Here is a 26,751-nt window from a genome sequence, read left to right as displayed (position 1 = left end):
TATTTCTCGGTTTAGCCAGTGCACCACGACTGGTTTATCAAAGGCCGTGGTATGTACTACCCTGTATGTGGGATGGTGCATATAAAAGATCTCTTGCTGCTAATCAAAAAGAGTAGCCCATGACGTGGCGACAGCGGGTTTCCTCTCTCAATATCTGTGTGGTCCTTAACCATATATCTGAAGCAATATAAACGTAAATAAAAATGTGTTGAGTGCGTCGTTAAATAAAGCATTTCTTTCTTTTCTTTCTTCACAAGCCAAGGTATATCACTTCGTATATCTATACTGGGGTTTTTTTTTGTAGTTATACGGAATGGTACCATGCCTTGCGAGGATGAGGTATGTGTGTCGCCTTTGATAAAGAATCAGCAGTACTAGAGATAATCTCTCCTTGTAAGGGATGCAGTCAAGTCAGAAGTGGCCACCAGTTAGTCTTCTGCCGTGTCCAAAAGAGCCGACTCGGTATTGCCTGTCACAAATGCATCGTAAGTGGGTAAGATGCCAGTACGATGTGTGTTTTTGACGATATCCTACGAATATCCTAGCGACATCGGTGACATCCTACGAACACCGTTGAGTTTTTGGGCATCGTAGGGTCATCGGAAACTTTTAATGCGGAATTATAATTTTTTGAAGAACGTGCGATTTTTAAAATCAGAAACCCACCGCAGACATATTGTAGGGGCACCTTACGGCCTTGAGGTGACCTTGCGGCGGCCTTGAGGTGACCTTGCGGTATCTAGAGACATCGCAGGGAGGCCACACGATGGGCGATGTCAGGACAACGTACGGGCATCGTACGGTGACCTTACGGTGGCCGTAAGGTCAACTTACGATGCCCTTAAGATTTGATGGCCCGAAAAAAATGTGTCAGCCCGTAGGGTCCCCGTAAACACACCGTATGTAATGCGACCATGGCAAAGATCTTTGGGAGTACCCTACGATTCTTTCCCGATGTCGCCAGGACGCCGTACAGTTAACCCCCACCGCACGGCGACCGGTGCCTTTGTGACTGAGGCATATGTGGCCCGTCCAACATAACCGCATGCATTGAATCGCCCAAACCGAATGACCGTTTCCACTGTACAGACTTTGACAGGGCAAACTGAGGCTGCAGTGGCGGTTCCAGAAAATCCATTTGGGGAGGGGGGGGGCAGTGACAGGTGGAATGCCAAGGGAACTTTGGGGGAGGTCTGGAGGGGGATCGTAAAAAAATTTAAAATTAATATGTAATAAAATTATAACTATCACAAAATTTAGGGGGGGGGGGGGGCTGTCACACACACACACACACACCCAGATCCGCTTCTGGGCTGATTAAAATGCAGTGACTGGGATTGTTCTTGGCTTCAGTTAGTCAAGCAATATGAAAAATATATCGGAATATACATTTATGATATAAGTATACATATAGTCTTTACTAGATTACAATATATATTACGAGTGCGAATAGGGTTTAACGTGCACATATACCACGAAGGTTTCGTGCACGCCTGCCACGGGCTTAATCTCTGACATCATCAGTAACTAAGTCCGGGCCAGGAGAGAGGGGGGTGGGGGGTTAAGTTTGAGGTGGGCTGAATTTGCAATAAAAATTTAGAAGTTAAGTCTGAGACCTAAGACCAAAATAAGCTGATTCATTCTGTTCATGTTTGGACAAAAAAATTAAATTCCAAAAATAAATTAGAGTGCTCGGCCGAAAAGGTTTTAAGGTGATTACAGCAATTTAGACGGGCTATTAAAGTAAAGTGCGTTGGACTGTTTACAAAAAAATAAAAATAAAATTTTGAACCGCGGCCAAAACATTTAAAGTCTGACTAAGCCCCAAAAAGGAGTTTACCTGTCCTAGGAGATGTTGGCGCCTACGGCAAGCTGATGAGCTGTGAGCCAGTCAGGTTTAGGGACATCGTGCTTGATGTCGAGTAAAGCAGGGATGACTTGGCTGTAGACAGCGCCGAAGACAGCCTTGACGATCCTGTGGATGGTCTGGCTATCCATCTGAAGACAGCCTTGACGATCCTGTGGATGGTCTGACTATCCATCTGAAGACAGCCTTGACGATCCTGTGGATGGTCTGGCTATCCATCTAAAGACAGCCTTGCCGATCCTGTGGATGGTGTGACTATCCATCTGAAGACAGCCTTGATGATCCTGTGGATGGTCTGGCTATCCATCTGAAGACAGCCTTGACGATCCTGTGGATGGTCTGACTATCCATCTGAAAACAGCCTTGACGATCCTTGTATGTAGGCGTCTCGGCGCTGTTGAGTCACTACTAGTCCCGAGTGGCCTGACGACTGCGTTCTGATGGTGTGAAGCTCAAACTGTGTTCTATCTGTCAGTCTTGTCCATGCTTGGTTGGGGAACTTGCCCATCAGCTTCGCAGGGTCGGTGGTGTCCCCCTGCACGCAATGCCAGAAGTTGGGCCTGATTCTTCTGACTTGGATCTTCCAATCGTCTTCCGGCTGGGCTGGGGGGAGGGGAGGGGGTCAGATAAACTGATGGAATGGCGGTCTTTCCTTGTTTGGCTGGGAGGCAGGTGTTGTCGCCTTACGCTTTGCCGCCGCACCAACAACAGGTATCCGAGGCGGCTCGACGGGAGCGGTCGGTATAGTTGACCGCTGCACCGGAGCCGCCTTGTTGGGGGTCGAAGTAGGAACCCGCGGCGCCGATTGATACATCGCTGTATCCAGCACGTCATAGGTCACTTCAGTGGACTTCTTCGCCGTAAGTGGAGATGTCCTCTTCCGTGGGATCGGAGAGGGGGCGTCGCAGAAGGGACCGCTGCTGGCGGTTGAGTCGCCAGATTTGATCCCCCCCCACTACCACCACCACCACCACCACCACCGTGCCGCCCCCGGCACACATTTCCTCTTCCTTCTTCTCTTGACAGGGTCCGAGTCGCCATACACCAAGGTCACGGTTGCCCGTGACCCGGTGTACGCGACTCTGTACTCCAACAGCACACCGTATGAATTAACTATCACGCCCCCTAGGTGGGGTTGGGGAAGCAAGTCGAGAGCGCAAGGTACAACGTCTTGTCTCATCGCTGCTTAACATCGGAATGAGCATATATATATATATATATATATATATATATATATATATATATATATATATATATATATATATATATATATATATATATATATGCCTATATAATAATGTATAAATTTGCGACCTATTTCAAGGTTCAAAGTTAGATTCAATGATCTAAAAGAAACCACCTATTTTTCAGCCATTCTGATTTTTTTTTTACGACCAGGAGAACTTTAAAAAGGTGATTTTTTTAATTTTTTGATCATGTGGCGGCCATCTTGGATTACGTGTTTTATGTGAATACCAAGAGGGTTCCTCGGCTAGATTTAATTAATGAACTCTAAGGGAATCTCTCGCAAAATGTGGTGTTTTTATTCAACAGCTATAGATAACCTTAAATAATAACGCTAAGCCACTCAACTATTATTGTCAACTGCCTTCATAACTATATACCAGCCTCGGTGGCGTCGTGGCAGGCCATCGGTCTACAGGCTGGTAGGTACTGGGTTCGGATCCCAGTCGAGGCATGGGATTTTTAATCGAGATACCGACTCCAAACCCTGAGTGAGTGCTCCGCAAGGCTCAATGGGTAGGTGTAAACCACTTGCACCGACCAGTGATCCATAACTGGTTCAACAAAGGCCATGGTTTGTGCTATCCTGCCTGTGGGAATAAAAGATCCCTTGCTGCCTGTCGTAAAAAGTGTAGCCTATGTGGCGACAGCGGGTTTCCTCTAAAAACAGTGTCAGAATGACCATATGTTTGACGTCCAATAGCCGATGATAAGATCAAAAATCAATGTGCTCTAGCGGCGTCGTTAAATAAAACAAACTTTACTTTCATAACTATATATATAATAATGTACAGCGTTGTTTATTATACCGTGTATATAGCCAGCTCTCATTGGCTGAGGTAATATTCTCGGTTGTCGTGTACATAGCCACATCGTTTTCATACAATTATCTCCCTTCTTGAAATCACAATGGTGGGCAAAAGTGAAATGTCTGGCGTTTAGCCGGTTTTTGTAATTTATTGCATAAGATGAGTAAAGCGAGAAGACGAGTAACAGTGGATATTGAAAAAACAGTTCCTGATGATCCAGGGAAGAGAAAGCCGAGCGTATTTGAACGATTAGGTCCAGGTGGCGCTCAAAGAAAATACGAAGAAGTAGGCGATTCGAATAAATTTTACTCGTCTCAGAAATTACTTTTCGTTTGATAATCTTCCTCGACTAGTACCCATACGGTAAAATATCCAACTATAGTCCGTCCTATCCTCCTACAAAAATACAGTTTGTGGCAATTTGTACACCTGCTGAAGCGAGTTTGTTACTTTGTATTGGGGTGTGGTGGGGGGGGGGGAGTCGACGGGGTTTAAAACGAAGTTCGAGTCACCTCCCCTGTGCTCCAGGTCTCCCCTTATTGTTATGTATGGGAAGGCTAGAGGAAACTATATAATGTTTTGGCAATCGTCGACAACCAAATGGTCGCAAAATAGCGTGTCTGAAATGGCTTGCAGTGAACTCGTATGGAAAACTTACTCGTATGGGGGAAAATGCAGTGAACTCGTATGGAAATCCACAAGTGAACTCGTATGGGGGAAAAGGCAGTGAACTCGTATGGAAATTACAAACTGATATATCCAATACTGTATAGCAATTTGTGTGTAGTTTTTATGCAGAGTTCGACAAATCCGCTAGCCCAACGTCCGTGGCTAGTGGTTTTTAAGTTTGGGCTAGTGAGAAATGCAAAACATGCATGCATTGTTTATGGTTTCTGTCGCAGGAAATAAGTCTAATGACATGCGTGTTTTGATTATAGGTGATTGCCGTTGACGCACAAACTGCGGTTGACACGCAAATAGTTGACTGATGGGGACATAAGCATGTATACAAAACAAGTGTCAAAATACACATTTAAGAGAAATATCAAAGTATATCTACATATCCATATATCCCCATACGAGTTCACCGTTATTTTTTCCATACGAGTTCGTTTTCCATACAAGTTTCCATTCATACGAGTGATGCCACAGAGCTTTAGTTTGATTAAATTCTTGAGTCCAGTCATAGCATTAAACTTGCATGTTGTTGACTAGTACCAACGCTACATGAAGAAACACACTTTGCTCTACGTCACCAGAAGAAAGTACAGCGCAGAATCATTTTGCATATAGGCATCGGGTTTCTTTGTCACAATTGTGTAGCATTGGTACTGGACAAGTTTAATGTCATGACTGGACTTTAGAATAATGAAGTTAAAGCTCTGGGGCATTTGATTTAGGAAACAATTTGTATTTCGACGATTGCCAAAACGTTACATGGATTTCCTCTAGCCTTCCTCTACATTTCAATATCAATAAGGGGAGGGCTGGAGGTGACATTTTTCTATGTAAAACCAATTTAGCAATGGTTGGTGACAACTGGCTGGCTGAACTTATCCCAGAATTTGTTGTAAACATGACCCTTCCACATGGGGGAAAATAAAATAATTGGGGATGGGGTGGAGTGGCAAAGAAAAGTTATTTGCCGAAAAAAGGTTAAAGAAAACAAACTTTAAACATTTAAAGATGTGGTTCAATCAGCTGTTGTGTTGCACACTAAATGAACATTAAGATCTTGTTTTTAAATGTGATTTTGTTTTTTCAGCCGAGGAGCGATTCTCAATACCTGGACAAGTGTCGCAATTGGTTACTCACTGGTACATGTGTTTTTGGTTCACAGTGCAAGTTCCAGCATGGCCCGTTCATTGGGAAACGCAAAGCAAAGAGGTTACTTTGATATATAACATTATAAAATAATCATAGAAATTATACTCCATTAATACAACAAAATGTGCACATTGGAACATATATATAAATACATATATCTGTCTGTCTGTGCATGCGTGTGTATATACACACACACACACACACACACATATATATATATATATATATATATATATATATATATATACACACACATAGCTATATATATACACATAATGCAGGGATAGCTCTGGGTCAGCAAAACATTTCACGAAATTATCTATTAAACTTTAAAAATTGCAAAAACCCAGTTCTTCTGTATCGAAATATTAATTATTACATAAAAGTATTTTACCAAATTAAAATAAAATTAGCCAATTCTTCTTGAATTTGGCGAGTGCCAGAGCTAGCCCTGATATATATATACAGCGAACATTTTGTTCAGTATCGCGTCGCGAAGTGCGATGCAGTTTCCGGCTATCGCTACACAATATTAAAACGTATCGCTAAATGTCGCGATGCATATTTTTGACGGTATTAAAGTTTGAAGATCGTCCTTAACCCCCAAATATTCCACTAATAACATGTTAAATCTATCACTGTAATGAACTATTTATCTAGGTGTAGATTTCCAAGTTTCATCAGATATTTTCTTTTTTGCAACCCTCCGATTAGGAGCACAGCTTTTACGTGGTAAAACGGCTGTTCAGATATCCACCCACCGATAGACACCATAACATTATGACGTTTAGCTCTTAGGTTACGAAGGGGGCGTCTAAAGATTGGATTCGTGAAGTATAATTACGATGTCTACTAGAATAGTTTATTAAAATTATACCTATCTTTCTTACAAATTAAATTTTTCAAAGTGAATAATCTTAACAAAAAATAAATAAATACTCTGTAAAAAAAAGTTTTACATTATTGAATTTGACTGATAGAAAAAACACTTCACGCTTCCACGACATAGGCCAAACGATAGGTAATGCGATAACCAGTGCTATTCCTGTGGCGAATGCCTTTGAAGTAAATATTTTTCAACAATTTGCACCAAAAAAATCGTGTCATTTTTTAAAAATAATTACGTGAATCTTTGACAAGAATAATTTTTAAAACAAGGTGAAATTAGTTAGCACATCGTATAGCACATATAGTTTTGAAATGACCCCTTAATCGACCGTCTATTCCCAATAATTTTGACGTCACGCAGCAAACGTAGTTCGAGCAAGGTTGTTTTAAAAAACCATACTAATGTTACAGAAATCGCTAATCAAAATAAGTGATTGCTAATCAATTTTAAAATTGATTCGCGACTGTCGCTAATCAAAATTTTTAAAACAAAATGTTCCCTGATATATATGTGTATATAGAGAGAGAGGTGTATTTCGTCTGTTTGGCACAACACTAGTTATGCATAATATATTTTGCTTGTTTCTGGAAGATTTTGTTTCAAGTACATGTACTTTGGAAAGCAGAGTACGAGTAATAGAACACAATTTCCTGCTGATATCTGTATACATGTACATCTTAAAATTAATAATTTTTTAAATAGCAGCTTATCTGGTTATTAAAGTTAATAATTTGATAATGATTTTAAATAAAGGGTGTGTATGTATATATATATATATATATATATATATATATATGTGAAGTCTTCGAGTTCATTTCCAAAATGTCCATTTATGACACTTTAAGAAAAACATGACCTGGCGTATGTCATACAAAACACTTTTAACATACTGTTCAGTGGGCATAAATCACTTTATTGCCGTATTATTGAGTTGTACTAACATCATTATACCTTCATTGCTGACTCCACAAAATGGAAATTGGAGAATATTGAATTTTGATAATGAACTCTATATGCTATGATAATGTATATATTATGATATACTTTGTGTTATGAAGGAATTTCATTTTTATCATTGAAAGTTCAAGGGGTGCGTCATAGCCCAGTAGAAAAGCAGTGATGAGTTGTCGGTTTTGGATTAATCCCCATTCCATTGGGCTATTTCTCATTTCAGTCAATAGTCCACATTAAAGGTCGTGGTATGTGCTCTCCTGTCTGTCGGATGGTGCATATAAAAGATCTTTTGCCACTAATTAATGGAAAAAATTTGCAGGTTTCCTCTTTAAGACTATATGTCATAATTAAAAATTAAATAAATTTTGACATCCAGTAGCTGATGATTAATAAATCAATGTGCTTTTGTGGTGTCGTTAAACAAAACTTTAACTTTAAATAACTGGGTTTTTTTTTTTAAAGTTCATTGTACGTACTGGGTAATTGATCAACAAACTTTGCTTTACTCTTCAGCAGCACAAGCCGAAAGGAGGACAGTCCGGATGAGCTGCGTCTTCGCGTGAAATCCCACCATGCCGACAGTGACTCCGCCTCCCCCGACCCCCACATGAGGCTGAAACGAGACGAGATGAAAATCAAATCAACGGTAGTCGTCAAGAAGTCGAACGCTCACGACAGCGGGGACGAGACCGAAGATTCCGATAACTGGGCTGTAGACAGTAATTATTATTAGAATAATTAATGCCCTAATTACCATATTGGCGCACCGTAACCATGTGTCTGATGCTATATAACCATTGGGACGGGACGTAGTCCGGTGGTACAGCGCTCGCTCGATGCGCGGTCGTTCTGGGATTGATCCCCTTCGGTGGGGCTATTTCTCCCTCCAGCCAGTGCACAACGACTGGCATATCAAAGGCCATGGTATTTACTACCCTGTCTGTGGGATGGTGCATATAAAAGATCCCTTACTACTAATCGAAAAGAGTAGCCCATGAAGTGGCGAAAGTGGGTTTCCTCTCTCAATATCTGTGTGGTCCTTAACCATATGTCTGACTCCATATAACCATAGTCAAAATGTGTTGAGTGCATCGTTAAATAAAACTTTTCTTTTTTTCTTCTTATTGGCGCATGTAACTAATTTATATATTGAATGCCAAAAGAAGCCAGAAATTAATTTTCAGCTGTAAGATTAAATTTTATTTTTTAAGAAGGGATTAACACACATTGCGATTCAGGAATAGGTCTGGCACTCACCAAATTTGCTACTTGCTAATTTTAAAAACAGTTGGCTAAGTTTAGCTTATTTTGATGAAATAATTTCAGGTATTAATTAATATTTACTTAAAAAATAACTTTGTTCCTGCAATTTTTAAAGTATAATCAGGGGTTCAAAATTTTTCAAAACAATTACTTACCACAGGGCAAATGCCAATCAGATATTCACTTGCCCCATATATTTTTCCACTTGCCCATACTTCTTATGGTAACCAATTGTGTTACTCCAATTTAATTTAATACAGTGCTCAATAATGTAATAATCTTGAAAGTAAATGGTTTGATTGCACAAATAAAGAATTTTGTCAATAGGTTACAACACTTACTCAGGAAGTACTAAATGTATATGTCTGTCTAGTAGTATCTTCTCTATTTGTTGATTTAAACTTTGTTTTTTAAATAGTGTCCATTTGTTAATTTAAACTTTGTTATTTGTTTGGTAGGGTCCACAAGTTCATCTCAATATAATTATTGTGTCGATGTATATCTTAGTGGCTGTGGGTGTGGCGATAACCCTTTCCACTGGTGAGTCATTCTTTTATGGCTGGCATTGGTTGAAAAATGTTTATGGATTTTAGCCTATGTGTCATTATTGTGAGTATATATTATTTAACATTCTTTGCCCCAAAACACTTCTCTGTGATGTTTTTACCCTGTTCATAGCTGAAAAAAGTCTCGCAAACAGCCGTGGCTGGGCTCAAAGTAAACATGAGCTCTGTTAATGTTTTTAAATAGTGCATGATTGATCAAAAAAACAGAAGGGGTGTGTGTGTACATCGATTGCAGCCTTGAATTTTTAATTTATTGAATATAATTTATTTGTTAAAAACCATCACGAATATGGCGTAGGGCTAATGAAATCTAACTTCACCGTAACCATTCATTTTACACGGACGTTGATTTACATTTGCAAAGTACTGAAAAACATTAAGTATGTTCTGCTACAATTACAAGGTTTATGATATCTAAACTAAAATATCTTGCAACGTTTATAAGATACAGTTCATAACATTTATGCTTTGTTTAAGTGAACTCGGAAATTATAAACGTGCTTTACATCTCCGTTCATTTGCAAAGAGCAGATTCCAGAGCCCACTGCGTTAACGTCTAATATAATTTGAATATGACAATTTTAAACTGTATCCCACCTCATATACCATTGTTGCAAGGATTAATAATTTTTCTTGTATACACAAGGCATCTATTTTATTTTTATTTAAAATATACCTGCGAAGTCACAGTATTATCTCAACGCTCCATTATTATTTTTCAATAATGTGGTGCTGAAACCCTACTGAATTATCCCACCAAAATCATTGGTGTTAAACTCCATACTAACATATATTCAAATAAAATTATTATTTAGTGGTGTATTTTAAGTAGGGGAATATCCTCATAACTCTCCATTCCTGAAAAATAATGGGACTCGTCTCCATTATTTTTCAGGGATGGAGAGTTACTCAGACATTCCCCTATACATAAGCTGTCAAGCGTATTGGACGCTATTTCCAAGTTTGAAGATCATCATCAAACTGATTACTTGTACGAATTCAGTCGAACGTTCAGTGGCGGAAATTACCGATCTTAGTCGATAGTAGAAGGGGAATAACTCTAAAGTTGTTATTGAACTTGTCAACACATTGTTTTCCATTTTGGTGTGTTGGCAAGAGTTCCGATCGTTCCAGCATTTAGGGTTAGGGTTAGTTCTCCTTAGAGCTATGTAAATGCTCAAACGATTGGAACTCTTTCCAAAGGTTTTACCGAGATTTGTAACAAAATTATAAAAAAAAACCACCCAGTTTTTGGTGTTACTTTAGTCACTTGTCATCGGGCATATGCAGTTAACATAATTACTTACCCGGCATGAAAATTCCACTTGGCACAGGTGTCGGGCGATGGGATTTTTGATCCCCTGATAATAATTAATTCAGCTGAGTTTTTAGCTCTCCCAGAACTAGTCCTGTTATTAATCATAGAATATTAAACAAGCTTCCATTTCATGTCATGTCTGTATCCCAAGTAAAATAATTTTCAATTGTCACAAGTTTTAGTGAGTGACAATGAAAATTATTTCACAACGGACATAAACATAATACGAAATGGTAGCTCATTTAATATCCTATTTATCACCCATAATGTTTTCTTTATTTTTGTCACTGAACTCCATTGACTAACATTCCAGTGTGGTTGTAGTCCGCCAATCATTGCTTGACGTCGAAGTATCACTTTGATATAGACCAAGATATTTTGAACCATGTGGGTAATGGTTGGAATTATGATTTACATAAGTGATGTTTGGATTGACAGAACTCGACTATAAGAAGGAACTCGAGTTGGAACAGAAGCGACAACAGCTGCAGCGTGAACTAAGTCAACTGGTAGATATGGATGATGAGCGTGAAAACATCACCATCGAAAAGAAACTTCCAAAACCACCAGAACAGGTGATCACTCGATTTCATAACCTTCATTCATCCATTATAATTGTCTTCATTTTATATGTGGTTATATAAGCAGATCCAACGTACTATGCTTAACATGGATTTTAGGGTTAAATTGGTTATTTTTAATGACTTTTTTATATTTCTTGTATAGTCAGGGCTATATTTTCACTTAAAGGAAGGGACAATTAAGGCATTTGACCTGGTATGCATATTCAATGATATATAACACACATTATTGTTTAATATCAGCAAGTATAATCATATAGTTAATTAATAAAACGCTTAAATGTGACGGCTATTATATATAACGGGTGCAGCCATTTTGTACCATCCCAGTGAATATGCCCTCTGGCGAGCTGGTGTTTACGTAATACCTAACGTGAAGTAGTATGTGTAGAAATCAATACTGGTACAAATAAATTTCTCCTTGTATGTGTATATAGACCACCCAATGCCAAAATATCATCCTGGGACAAAATTGATTCATTAATCGATAAATGTACAAATACATTTCCTAATATTATCACTGTAGGTGACTTTAACAAAGATCTCTTAAAAATACATCGCAATCACCCCTTTGCACGAACTTTTGGAAAATATAATCTGGAAAATATTATACATGAACCTACAAGAATCACCCCTACCACATCAACGCTATTAGACCCAATTTGTATTAATAACATTGATCTTATTAGGAATAGTGTGGTGATGCCAAACTTCTGTAGTGATCATTGTCCATCAATTATTGAAATACACTTCAGTTCACTTCGTGAACAGTCCTACACAAAAACAATATTAGATTATGAAAATGCTAACTATGATTTAATTATAACCCATTTATTACATATTGACTGGGACCAGAAACTTGATAACATAAATGATATTAATGTATGTAGCGAAATTATCAATAACATACTAAATCACACAATCAATAAATATATTCCACAGAAGATTATTCGTGTACGTCCCAATGATAAACCCTGGGTAAATAAAGATACCAGGCAAGCCATTAGAAAACGCAACCGATGTCATAAAAAAGCTAAACTTAAAAAGAGTCCTGAGCAATGGAAAAAAATCAGAGAACATCGTAACAAGGTAGTTAATATGATTAGAGAGGCCAAACAAAACTATATTACAAACTTACAAAATACACTGATAAACAAAACAACCCCCATTAACCAATGGTGGAAACTGGCAAAATCCATTAGCAAATTCGGAAATAAAAACAAAGTATCAAGCCCAATTATTGATGGTAATCACATTCACCTTCATCCAAGAGATAAAGCAAATGCACTAAATGATTATTTTGCCTCCATATCAAGAATTGAAAACGAACCAAATCTACCCAATATCAATCTACTGTCCCCATATAAATTATCTAATATTGTAATCTCCGAACAAGATGTTCTCGATCAGATTAAAACCCTTACAGGCTTCGACACTAAGGTACGTCCTAACGACATTGTCTAGTAAACAGCTGGTTCGGTCTAGTCATAAGTGTTTCTGAGTAGCCCGACTGGTCGTGTTGATAATTTATGAGCGGTCAATTAATTTGCCATCCAGTGATTCTACAAACATTAATATTTTCCATTAAACTATCAACACGGAAATCCCAGGTTCTATAATTAGACGTGATGCAGTGGGCAGTGAATAACTGAACAATCCCGACTGGTGCTAACCGCTGACGGATCCGATATGTAGAGGGCGCCATTCGTCACAACTCGGTTGATTCCATTGATACCGGAATCGACCGAGGTTTGTCGAATATAGAGTGTGCATTTGCTAAATTTAGTGCGTATAGATCTGTGTCGTAAATACTATCAGCGAAAACTATTATTGTTTCTGCTTGGTACTTTGGTACATTGTTTTTTGTCCAATAAATCGAATACGGTAATAAAAATGCAAAACATAAATAGTGTACGTTCTTTGAATAAATATTTTTCGGGTTTTTCCATTGATTTTATTTTCGAATTATTTACATGTGGTTACGGTCGTATTAGAGCAGACAAAATATGGACCTGTTTAAATACGGGTTTTCATCTGACAAAGACCCGTCTGAAACTGACTTGTCCAAGAAAAGAAAGAGTAAGGCAGAATCTAAAGAAAATTGGTGTAGATAAAAATATCCATATAAACATTGACGATTAGTCTCTATACAAAAGTGACTCTATTCAAACTCAAACTGAAAGTGTCATCGTAAAACATCAACTGAACAGTTTATATGGATATTCTGTGAGAAGTGATATTGCATTGTTTGCCATAGATACAGTTTAGCTTATTCCAGTGTAATAACACTACAAGCGTTAACTTTTAATGTTAAATACGTTTCAGTCATGAGTAAAATATGCAAAAAACGTTACACATACCATGGTTTTTTTTTTGGTGTGTTTTATTCAAATATAGTTACATTGGCTAATTATTATGTACATGTATATGCTTCAAATAATAGGCAATATGAAGCAAAATTTAACAAAATTAGCCCTGCTTAGGTATATTTTTTCATTCAGCAGTTTGGTCTAGTTGATATTAGGTCAGGTCTAGTAAATTTTAAGACATACTAGTCGACTGGTCTAGTAATAAATAAAGTTAACGTCGAACCCTGCCTTAATGTCGACAAACCGCCAGGACCAGACAACATGTCACCTAAGTTAATAAAATCCATTTGTCAGTCCCTTGTAACACCACTAACCAAAATTTTTAACAAATCTCTCTCACTAGGTTGTGTGCCACGGGACTGGAAGTGTGCCAGTGTTACAGCCATATATAAAGGTAAAGGTGATATTAAGAGTCCCTCAAATGATAGACCAATTTCTGTAACAAATTGCTTTGGCAAAATCTTAGAATTTTTTTTATTTAAAAACCTTCATAATTATATCAGTGATCATAATATTCTTACTAATAATCAAAAGATTCTACAACTAATCAGCTACTAATTATTTATGATACTATAATGAAAAACTTAGATAATGGCAATGACATAAGATTTGTATTCTGTGATATTACTATAGCCTTTGATAGGGTATGGCATAAAGGTTTAATTTTTAAACTAATGAAATATGGTATCTGTGATAATCTTCTTAATTGGTTCAGCAGTTATTTGTCCAAAAGGAAACAAAGAGTAAAACTTGATGGTTACTTCTCAAATTGGAGGAATATCAATGCTGGAGTACCACAGGGATCTATACTTGGGCCATATCTTTTCTTAATATTCATAAATGATCTAGTAGACAATGTATCTAATAAAATAAAATTATTTGCTGATGACACCTCTCTTTATTGCATTGTCAATGACCACACTTCTACAGCTAAATGAAGACTTAGAATCTATACATGAGTGGTCAACAATTGAGTCGGTGCAACTTGAAGCTGCCCGTATCATTACAGGACTTAGGAAAGGAACATCTCCAGACAAACTATATTATGAACTTGGTTGGGAACCTTTATATAAACATCGCAAAAATAGTAAATTAATTCTAATGCATAAAATACTTAAAGGCGAAAGACCTCAGCATCTGCTGGATGAAATCTTGCCATATATTAATCCCACTAATCGTTTTACACTCAGAAATCAACATCCATTCACTCCACCAACACGCCATACTAATTCATATAAAAACAGCTTTATTCTAATATTTCGGAGTTAGGGAATGATCTTGACAGTTTAACTCAAAATGAACCATGTCTGCGTACCTATACAAAAATTAATAAAAAAGGGAAATCCCAATCCTTCATCTACTCTCTATCTTTATGGAAATCGTAAATGTAACATTATCCATTGTCAGCTTCGTAATTACATTGTGTATGCTAGCAACTTAAACTATCATTTATTTTTAAGCCATCTTTCTGATAGCCCAAGCTGTGTACGTGGAGATAACTGTAAAGATAATTTTCATTATTTTTATGTCTGCCCTCTGTTCATCAGACAAAGATATGATTTATTTGCATATTTATTATACCTTGATATCTTAGACATTGATCTACTACTATCCGGGTCAATAAACCTACCAATTGAAGAAAACAATTTAATTTTTAATGCAGTACATAAATATATAGCTGAAAGTAAGATTCGAGTTGAACTAACTTATTATTCTGATCTTACTGCCCTATATACGGTTAGCTCCAACAATAGGATCATTACTATCATATTTTTTCTTGACTATCCCATTTCTATTCGATCTATTCTCTACCTTTTATTACTCGTATATTAAAAAATATTAATTATGTTAAATATTTTATGCCATTAGACATTGTTACTATGATTTAGATATATATGATTATGAATATTGTTTGATGTCCATCTTGTTTAGGAGAGCACTTAGATAGGCTCTGCCTGTTGTGCAATCCTTTTGATTCTGTTTTGATCAGTAAAATATCTCAAAACAAACATCCATTTCAGCATATTATCATTTAGATGAGTAGTAATTCGGCTTGCTGCAATTAGAATTTAGATTATTGTTTCATTAAAGGGACATTCCTGAGTTTGCTGCATTGTAAGATGTTTTCGACTAACAAAATATTTTTATGATTAAACTTACATATTAGATATATTTTTTCGTTTAGAAATCATTGTCTGTATAGTCAATGTGTTTCTGGTCATCTTAATATTTGTAAGATTTTGGATTTTGTGTTCAAATAATTTCATTCGTACGAAAAATTAATATTTTAGAAAATAAAATGAAATGTAACCAAGTACAAATATTAGAACGATCAGAAACACGTTTAATATACAGCCACTAATATTTTACGCAGCAAAATATATTTGATATTTAATTACAATCGTTAAAAAGTCTTTGTTAGTCGATAACATCTTAAAAATTGCAGCAAACTCAGGAATGTCCCTTTAAATTCCTGTTACATTAATTACACTATAACATCATCTCACTGGTCCAGTCATAGCAATGCGAATTTGTTGGTTTCCCAATGAATGTAAAAATTATGTTGCCAAACAAATTATCTGCTAATGTATGTATGAACATCTTCGCCAATTGACACAGTTTGTCGATGATTTGTGGCTTTTTTCATACCCAGATGAACGCAAAAAGACAATCCTGAATTAAATCTCCTTTTACAAACATCTGTACTATCAATAGGATTAGTACACAATGCATAACAAATGAAAGCCACTGATAATATGCATTGTTCTTCACTCCCGTGTCCCAGCCCCTCTCTACTCCTAGCTCCTACATCTAGGAGAAAGCCAATCTATGTCACTGTTTAGAAAACAAGGAGAGAACTGTTTTTTTATTTTTCAAAAACCAGCAATAAAGTTATAAATTGTAGATCCTGAAATTAATGCGTCCCTAAATTAGTGGGAGTGACGATGGTCAGACTAACATGCGACATAAAATTAATGTGAGTGGCCTCCCTATGAAATATTACTTTCCCAACAACACATGTCTATGTACTTACCGATTGAATCTAAGTTACAGGCGTCTTCAATGAGATCAACTCACTAACCTGTCAGTGTACACATCAATTAACCTGTTTAATCCCTAGTGTTTTTGGTGAGATCAACTCAAAGCATATTTTTGCAGCATTCATTTACCTAACATGTATCAGGGTTTCTGCCTGAGGGTAAAATGGGTATGGTGCCATACCCAAGAACCGGCCTCGGTGGTGTCGTGGTTAGGCCATTGGCCTACAGGCTGGTAGGTACTGGGTTCAGATCCCAGTCGAGGCATTGGATTTTTAATCCAGATACCGACTCCAAACCCTGAGTGAGTGCTCCGCAAGGCTCAGTGGGTAGGTGTAAACCACTTGCACCGACCAGTGATCCATAACTGGTTCAACAAAGGCCATGGTTTGTGCTATCCTGCCTGTGGGAAACACAAATAAAAGATCCCTTGCTGCTAATTGGAAAGAGTAGCCCATGTAGTGGCGGCAGTGGGTTTCCTCTCAAAATCTGTGTGGTCCTTAACCATGTGTCTGACACCATATAACTGTAAATAAAATGTGTTGAGTGCGTCTTAAATAAAACATTTCTTTTTCTTTCTTTCCATACCCAAGTTTGTGGCAGATTTTTTTTTTTTAAGTTAACCTTTTGACAAAATTAATTATTTTTATCATTACTATATGCTTTTCTTAACCCTAACCCTAAACTTAACCCATTTTCTTTCTGGGGGAGGCCCCCATACCCCTTGTTGACTGTGGTTGCATTCAATTTCACAGTGCCATACCAAAAAATTTCTTTCTTGCAGAAACACTGTGTATAGGTATCTAAATCTGGCTAAACATTAGCATACATGTACCATTACAACTATATCTTCCTAATGAATGCAAAATTGCAGTGAACTTAAACAGTAAAAGCAAAGAAGTAGTTGACCTAAGGATTAGCATGCTAAAACCCATTCACGCACAATGAATAGTGTCAGATTTTGCTGGACTATTGGATGGTTTGTCTGTCTTGCCTATGATGAATTGTGCTCCATTTGTTTTATAAATGCTTTACAATTTTAATCTTTGTTTGCTGGATGAAACAGAAATAAATGTGTCATATTATTAATACGAATAACACAAACTCGCATTTATATTATTAATATTATCTACAGTATGTGTATTGTATTTCAACAAAATATGTTTGTAAATATCTGTACAAATCTATATTAGTTTTTATAAGACTAATATATATACCAGGACCCATATTTTCGAAGCTATCTTTATGCTACAATATTGTAAAACTGTCATAGGTTATGGCTTGTGTCACAGTGATGTCATAGCCTTCGATGGTCTTACAATAACATAATGCTAGGATAACTTCAAAAGTCTGTAGCCTGGAACCACTGAATATTTTGGTGGAAAAAATACTAAGGTCTTATTATTGAGTATTGAGTTATTTCGCAAGCAGGACTCGTGAGATATAAATCATATTTGACAAAAAACATGAAATAACCTGTATAGATTTGATGGCAGAGAGCAGTTATAACTATCCAAATGTCTAACTCTTGAATAGCAGAGTACTCGGGCTAGCTTGAACCCTTGTTAACCTTTCTTTTTTATTGTTTGTGTTTTCAGAGACCAGTCAGTGATAAATCTGATTCCGATCACAGTCCAGACCGGGACCGCTTTATGTCCAAGAAGAAATCTCCAATGACAATGTACATGTAAGTCCAGGGCTCAAGCTTGAGAATTTATCACCCATGGCAATTTTTCTAGAAACTGCAGTGGGTGAAATGGCCCAACATTGGTAATGTTGAGCCTGCCCGTGGCAGCTTTTTTAAAAGTGACTTTTATTGCAGCAAATAAACGTAACCGAAAAGTTATTTTTTTTACTGTGTAGACGTATTGGTAATATTATTATCACAAATGTTTAATATTGGGAGATAATGAACACCAGGTGTATACATTTTGTCGTCGTTGAGGAGCTTTACTGATGGAACAAAATCTTTCAGGTCTTGACCATAACTTTTTGCAGTGGTAGCCCACCAGTCTAGCAGGTTACAAAATGTGGTAGCCCTCAGTAAAAATTGGTAGCCCCATAATTTTAATAAATTAAAAGAAAAGAGAGTAAAAAGCGAAATCATTTATTTTTATTTAATCATGTTTTAGGTGGGTGTTTTAGGCATTTTAGCGTCTTGTTGATTGCGGAGTAACTGGATGTACCAAAAACATCTAGTAGCCCAGCGGACTACTGGCTTTAGACATCTGGTAGCCCGACCAACAAATTGGTAGCAAAACACACCTGGCTACTGCTAAGGTCGAGCCCTGACAATGGTAATTTATTTATGAATGACGGCAATTGCCATCAGTGCCGTTATTAAGTATGAGCCCTGAAGGCTGTGTTAAAAAGATGCTCAATTCATCCTCAATACCAAACTATACAACACTACAAAGCAATATTTTGATGGTGATAACTTCCTATTTAAAGAGACTGCTTAGTTTGCTGCCATTGTAAGATGTTTCTGACTAACATAGCCACTTTTAACAACCAAAATTACACATCAAATACAGTCAAAGGCTGTGGTATGTGCTATCCTGTCTGGGAAAGTGCATATAAAAAATCCATTGCTACATCAGGAATAATGTAGCAGGTTACCTCTGACGACTACGTGTCAGACTTACCAAATGTTTGATATCCAGTAGTCGTTGATTAATTAATCATTGTGCTCTGGTGGTGTTGTTAAACAAAACAAACAATCTTTAACATTAAATACATTTTCTTGTTTCGAATATCAGTGTGTATATTGTATCTCAATCTTCAGGGGTGTGGGATGTAGCCCAGTGGTAAAGCGCTTGCTTGATGCGCAGTCGGTTTGGGATTGATCCCCGTCCGTGGGCCCATTGAGCTATTTCTTGCTCCAGCCAGTGCACCACGACTGGTGTAAAAAAAAAGGATGTGGTATGTTCTGTCCTGTCTATGGAATGGTGCATATAAAAGATCCCTTGCTGCTGATCAAAAAGAGTAGGGTTTCCTGACTCAATATCTGTGTGGTCCTTAACCATATGTCCGACACCATATAACCGTAAATAAAATGTGTTGAGTGCATCGTTAAATAAACCATTTCCATCCTTGTTTTGATTTTGCAGGAAGAAGGACAAGAAGAAGAAACACAAACAGAGATCTCCGGTGTCTAGATCGCCGAGCCCTGTCGAGTCACCTGTCAAATTAAAGGGACACAAAAAGAAGTGAATTTTCTTTTATATTTACATGATAGTTTTTGTCTCGCCGTTACAAAGTAGCATTACAATATAAAGGTTTTACTTGTCCAATGGTGGCAGCGGTTGTGTTAACTTTTGGTTTTAGCTCAACATTAAAGTTTGTGTTTAGCTCCATTTTTCACACACTAGATCAATAAAACGTTATTTATTGGTGCACCTATTGTTGTTCATCACAAACAATGTTAAAACTTGATTAAATAACAAATTTAAATTCATTTTTTTTTTTTAATGTAATTCTTTTTTTAAAGGTTTAAATTTTTTTTAAATTTTATTATTTTGTACTGAAAGGAACACCTGTGGAAACAACTGTCGGCGACATCAAATAATTTTATAATTGAGAAACATTTAATTTCACAGTTTTCCTGTTTAATTTAAAAACAAGAGAGACATTTAATTCCATGGAATTCCTGTTTAATCTATAAACAAGAGAGACATTTAATTCCATGGAATTCCTGTTTAATTTTAAAATAAGAGATATTTAATACCATGGAATTCCTGTTTAATTTTAAAACGAGAGACATTTAATTCCATGGAATTCCTGTTTAATTTTAAAATAAGAGACATTTAATATCATGGAATTCCTGTTTAATTTTAAAATAAGAGAGACATTTAATTCCATGGAATTCCTGTTTAATTTGAAAACGAGAGACATTTAATTCCATGGAATTCCTGTTTAATTTAAAAATAAGAGAGACATTTAATTCCATGGAATTCCTGTTTAATTTAAAAACGAGAGACATTTAATTCCATGGAATTCCTGTTTAATTTTAAAACGAGAGAGACATTTAATTCCATGGAATTCCTGTTTAATCTAACCGGCGTCGTGGGATGCCATCGGTCTACAGGCTGGTAGGTACTGGGTTCGGATCCCAGTTGAGGCATTGGATTTTTAATCCAGATACCGACTCCAAACCCTGAGAGAGTGCTCCACAAGGCTCAATGGGTAGGTGTAAACCACTTGCACCGACCAGTGATCCATAACTGGTTCAACAAAGGCCATGGTTTGTGCTATCCTGCCTGTGGGAAGCGCAAATAAAAGATCCCTTGCTGCTAATCGGAAGAGTAGCCCATGTAGTGGCGACAGCGGGTTTCCTCTTAGAATCTATGTGGTCCGTAACCATATGTCTGACGCCATATAACCGTAAATAAAATGTGTTGAGTGCGTCGTTAAATAAAACCTTTCTTTCTTTTCCTGTTTAATCTAAAAACAAGAGAGATATTTAATTCCATGGAATTCCTGTTTAATTTTAAAACAAGAGAGACATTTAATTCCATCGAATTCCTGTTTAATTTAAAAACGAGAGAGACATTTAATACCATGGAATTCCTGTTTAATTTTAAAATAAGAGACATTTAATTTCACGGTTTTCCTGTTTAATTTAAAAACAGAGAGACATTTAATTCCATGGAATTAAAGGGATGTTTGATTTTAAAATGAGAGACATTTAATTCCATGGAATTCCTGTTTAATTTTAAAACGAGAGACATTTAATACCATGGAATTCCTTTTTAATCTAAAAACAAGAGAGACATTTAATTCCATGGAATTCCTGTTTAATTTTAAAACAAAAGAGACATTTAATTCCATCAAATTCCTGTTTAATTTAAAAACAAGAGATTTAATTCCATCGAATTCCTGTTTAGTTTTAAAACAAGAGAGACATTTAATACCATGGAATTCCTGTTTAATTTTAAAATAAGAGACATTTAATTCGAAGGAGTTCCTGTTTAATTTTAAAACAATAGAGACATTTAATTCCATGAAATTCCTGTTTAATTTTAAAACAAGAGAGACATTTAATTCCATGGAATTCCTGTTTAATCTAAAAACAAGAGAGACATTTAATATCATGGAATTCCTGTTTAATTTTAAAATAAGAGACATTTAATTCGAAGGAATTCCTGTTTAATTTTAAAACAAGAGATATTTAATTCCATCGAATTCCTGTTTAATTTAAACACAAGAGAGACATTTAATTCCATCGAATTCCTGTTTAATTTAAAAACAAACTCCACAAGATAACTGAGAAAAATAAAAATGATAATTACAACTTCATGTATATACAAATGATTTACATCTATAATATAATGTGGTTAAATCTGTTTGTTATAACTTTTCACACTTTCTCAAACAATCCGTTTATTTGATTAATTTCATTTTACCCAATTTTGGACTTTAAATTTCTTAAAAACAGACTTCACTTGTCAGCCGACTTTTGTTTATTAAAAAAATAACAAAATTATTAACATTAAACTTGTGACTTGATATGTGCCGTGTTGTCTATGCGAATGTGTGTATCTGTTGATTGCTATCAATTGTGAAAGAATACCAATGTTTCAGCAGTCAGTTTGACACTTAATATCCACGGATTAAAAGGAAGGAATTTATTGTAATGTATTCTACAGTGTATGTTGGGCCAGGACATAGCTCAATGGAAAACCGCTTGCTTGTTGTGCGGTCGGTTTGGGATTGATTCCCATCGGTTTGCCCATTGTGCTATTTCCCATTCCAGTCAGTGCACCACGACTGGTATATCAAAGGCTGTGGTATTAGCTGTCCTATCTGTGGGATGGTGTATATAAAAGATCCCTTGCTACTAATGGACAATATGTAAAGAAAAAAAATTAATACCAAATGTTTTACATCCAATAGTCGAAGATTAATAAATCAATGTTTTCTAGTGGTGTCGTTAAATAAAACAAAGTATTCTAGAGAAATTTTGCTTATGAGATCCAAATTATGTTTTTAAAATTCATTAACATTAATATTTCAGATTTGTCGAGAATTAATTTATTGATATTTATTTTCAGGTATGACAAGGAAGAGGATACCCCACACAAGACAAAGCATAAGAAATCAAAGAAACTTCTGAGAAAGCAGATGGAAAAATCTCCCGAAATTGGAGCCCTCAGGACGAAAAAGAAACACTCGCCAAAACAACCAGACATAAAACTAGCCAAGAGTGGACTCGGTTTGCCACCCGTGAAGCTTTCACCCGACAAATTGTTAAGACGATCAAGATCACCTTTAAAGTCGGACCGGCACAAAGCACACCACACCAGGTCTCGAACACGGAGTTTGTCCATTTCTCCCGAACCGGTCCCTAAACCAAAGGGAATCCCTGACTTCATCCGGGAAGGACTGAAAGAAGGGAAGTATAAAATTAAGAAGAGGAAGGAAAAAATACGAGAAGATTCACCACACTCGGACCATGACCAAAAGTCGTACCAGAACAAAAAGAAAATATCGCCGATGAAAATAAAGAAGAAAATTAAGACGAAGCACGATGTTGCCGTTCCGAAGATAAAAGACGATATCGAGGAAGATTTGCCAGAGCGGCACACGGATTCGGAAGGACGGTCGGGAAGTTCCGAGTCATACTCGAGAAGACGGGAGGAAGAATCGCGGGAACAGAAAGATCGAGAAACCCAGGAGCTGAAGCAGAGAGCTACTGATCGACATGAGAGACGGGATCGGGCTAGAACGCCGTCTCCAAAGGACCGTGGAAGATCTGCATATCAGGAAACTTCAGAGAGAAGTAAGAAAAGCAGTATGGACCGAAAGCGCGAAAGGCGTGAGGAATTTGAATTGAATTACAAAAACATAAGCCAAAAGACCAAGTATGGAACATCACCGAAAGCTTACCCACCAGAGGAATATTCATCTCCTGTTACCGAACGAAGGGACCGGTCTCCTGATGATAGATCACGGTCACGGCAAGATAGGTACAAAGAATCGGAAAGAGACAATAGGAGGAGGGACGTCCGTCCTGCGGACGACAGACGAGTTCCGCGAGACCCGGCTTTCAGGACAGAGGAGTTTGATGTTCGCGGCCGCAGTCCGTCGAATCATTCGCGGGAACGCGGTGATCGCAAAGAGCGAGTGGATCGCCCTGGCAACGCAAATCTTCCTGAGAGAGGAGCAGAGCGCTACGGTTCGGCCGACTATCGACCGGGACAGGATCCCCGAGGCAGGTTTGAGGAAGGGTATCTACCTCCATTCCCCGAGCATCCCGATTTAGAGCGACCGCGCTACCCAGCAGACCGAGAACCATTTGATCCACGCACTGGTCGACTGAGACCAGATCCGAGGCAAGATCCAAGACAGGATCCGAGGCAAGATCCAAGACAGGATTTGAGACCAGATCAGAGACAGGATCCAAGACAAGACCCAGGTTTTGATCGGAGTCGACGGGATGATGGCAGCCGTGACAGATACAACCGGTTTCCGGATGACAGACCACGACCTGAAAGTACGTTGTAGTATTTAAGAGTCTGTATGCTCATTTTTCACTCACATGTGCCTACCATGTGAAGATTTATAGTCTGTTGCATGTTAGTCGTCTTGTGTATACATGCAGAATTGTAAGGTCTGGTTACTAGAACTGGTTATAATCAAAGTAACTGTTACGGTTTTCAGAATGTTAAGTTTAACAACAAAAATTATGTTTCGGAGAAGGGGGAAAAGTCCAGTGGTAAAGCGCTTGCCTATTGGGCTATTTCTCATTCCAGCCAGTGCTCCACAACTGCGATAACAAAGGTATTTGTATGTATTATCCAGTCTGTTGGGGTGAGACGTGGTAAAGTGCTCATCTTATGCGTGGTCGGTTTAGGATCGATCCCCATCGATGGGACCATTGGGCTATTTCTCATTCCAGCCAGTGCACCATGACTGGTATATCAACGGCTGTGGTATATGTATGTGTTATCCTGTCTGTGGGATGGTGCATATAAAAGATCCTTTGCTACTCGGGCTGTAAAATGACCGGGTTCGCATCGCAAAAAGCGATGCAAAATCTTGCGATCGCGATGCAATATTGTAACTATGACTAGCAGTTTGCGATGCATGTTTTTTGTAACCAAATTGATCTTTGAATTGAGATCGCGGGAGAAGAACACACTTAGGGGTGTTGATTTTCTGCAATCGCAGCCAAGGTAACTGATTCGCCAATGATAAACATTTTTAAAATTTATCTCGGTGTACAACCTTCTCGCGTGTGTTAGTATTTCAAATAGAAAATACTGTCGGAATACGCGGAGGATGTTTGACGTTTTAACAAGAACAGTGACATAACATACTAGTTGCTACGTCATCTTGGTAACCTAATTTGCAAGCAGCTATGACCTTGTACACTGAACTTGTAGCCTACCGTGCACACAAATATATTATGTTCACGAATTAAATATACCGCGGACATGCTGATAGCTCCGCGAATTTAATTACGTGTTAACTTATTTCCGATTTAGCTTTGAATAATGCCTATAGATACAAAACACATAGCGCATCGCATGCACTTTATTTTTATCGTCAAATTACCTGCCACGTGGTTTTATACTACAAGTGACACTTGGTGCTATGCATGATCGACGTTCAGCGATAGCCAGTAGTCAAAATGTCTGATAATTATTTTGACCGGTTGTTGAAGTGGTCGTTCGGTTTAACTTGTTGCATAAAAAACAGTCTGGCAAACATTAGCGACAAACAGCTGGTTGAACTCACGTCTGGTATCTCGTGACTACGAAATTTCAGTTTGTTGTTTTTACACTGATTATTCTTATATTCGATACATACTTGTGGCTTTCGTTATTTGTAAACCTGAATGCAACTTATGAATACTACTAATAAATAGTATTTGGTCTAGTTTGTGATTTTTCAAGTTTTCTGCATCATGTATTATCAGACATACATGCGGACAAGACTAACGGCATGCAGACCGCATGGCAAGAATGTCTCGAGTATAATCATATCGTACATGAAACTGTCATTGAAAGGAGTTCAGTTGATATTGGTCGTTTTTATTTTATTATTGGCAAAAACTATCGTGAAAATGTAAAATGAAAGCTTGATCGCGAATTATTTTAGCCGCGAAAATGTTTGTGTATACATACGGTATTATCTACTAATTAACAGCTTGGCGATTTTAATTTCGAATTGCCTCGGCAAATAATGTTCCAGTAAAATATGTATATATATCGTTTAAGAATTGTCAATTTTCATAACAAAAATGAACACCAAATACGTTGGAATGATCAGCCAAATGAGGGATTTTTCTCGGGCTTCAATCGCACTTTGGATCAGACATTCAAATCAACTCAGGAAAGACTAAAAAATCACTTTGAACAAGTTAGATGACCAAGCTGCTTAGCATAACCATTGACAAATATTATTCAGAAATATGTTATACTATAAAAATTAAACCCTGACATTTCTATATAGCCAAAAAAAACCAAAGTGAGATTCTCTGGGTGTGTGTGTGGAGGGGGAGGGGGGAGGCAAGTGCCCCCCTTGACCTCCGGAGGATACGGCCTTGTAAACAAGTGACAGTGATGACCCTTCACATGTACTGTTCTGTACTTGTTTTATTTTGGGGTAAGCAGCCCACAATACAGATACATGTATAAGAAATATGCAATATTATTGAAAAGAATGTGTTTTATTCATGTTTACTCATTTTATTAAAGTGCTAATAAAATTCCAATAGTTGCTAATCAATTCTCCATCCAGTAGGAAAAACTGCTAATCAAAATTTTAAAAACAAATTGCACCCTGCTACTAATGGAAAAATATTGTGGGTTTCCTCTCTAATATTGTATGTAAAAATTACCAAATGTTTGACATCCAATAGCCGCGATTTAATAAATCATTGTGCTCTAGTGGTGTCGTTAAACAATACAAACTGCTTCTATCCAGTCTGTGGGATGCTGCATATGGAATAATCCTCTGCTCGTAAGGAGTCTTTGATTTTTACAACTCTTGCCCGATTTGTTACTGTAACATTTGCT

The 26,751-nt window shown here is 37.3% G+C and overlaps 1 protein-coding gene across 7 annotated transcripts in view; it reads left to right on the top strand.

The window, feature by feature from the left end:
• Positions 1–326: 326 nt before the first annotated feature.
• Positions 327–26,751, top strand: part of LOC121373897 (zinc finger CCCH domain-containing protein 13-like) — a 48,747-nt gene continuing 22,322 nt past the window's right edge. For 2 of the 7 annotated variants that reach the window (XM_041500721.1, XM_041500706.1), the window contains exons 1-8: positions 327–485; positions 5,687–5,808; positions 8,105–8,310; positions 11,177–11,313; positions 14,032–14,082; positions 18,325–18,413; positions 19,837–19,935; positions 22,780–24,221. In XM_041500721.1, coding sequence (XP_041356655.1) covers positions 342–485; positions 5,687–5,808; positions 8,105–8,310; positions 11,177–11,313; positions 14,032–14,082; positions 18,325–18,413; positions 19,837–19,935; positions 22,780–24,221 — 2,290 coding nt within the window. In that variant the 5' untranslated portion in view covers positions 327–341. Of the gene's footprint in view, positions 486–4,029; positions 4,207–5,686; positions 5,809–8,104; positions 8,311–11,176; positions 11,314–14,031; positions 14,083–18,324; positions 18,414–19,836; positions 19,936–22,779; positions 24,222–26,751 lie in introns of those variants that run through there. The other 5 variants (XM_041500713.1, XM_041500753.1, XM_041500735.1 and 2 more) reach the window with 5 other exon arrangements.

The sequence above is a fragment of the Gigantopelta aegis genome, chromosome 1 (genome assembly GCF_016097555.1).
Source record: "Gigantopelta aegis isolate Gae_Host chromosome 1, Gae_host_genome, whole genome shotgun sequence".
Taxonomy (NCBI): Eukaryota; Metazoa; Mollusca; class Gastropoda; order Neomphalida; family Peltospiridae; genus Gigantopelta; species Gigantopelta aegis.
Note: the sequence above shows the minus strand (reverse complement) of the source record. Positions and strands in the feature narration are given on the sequence as shown.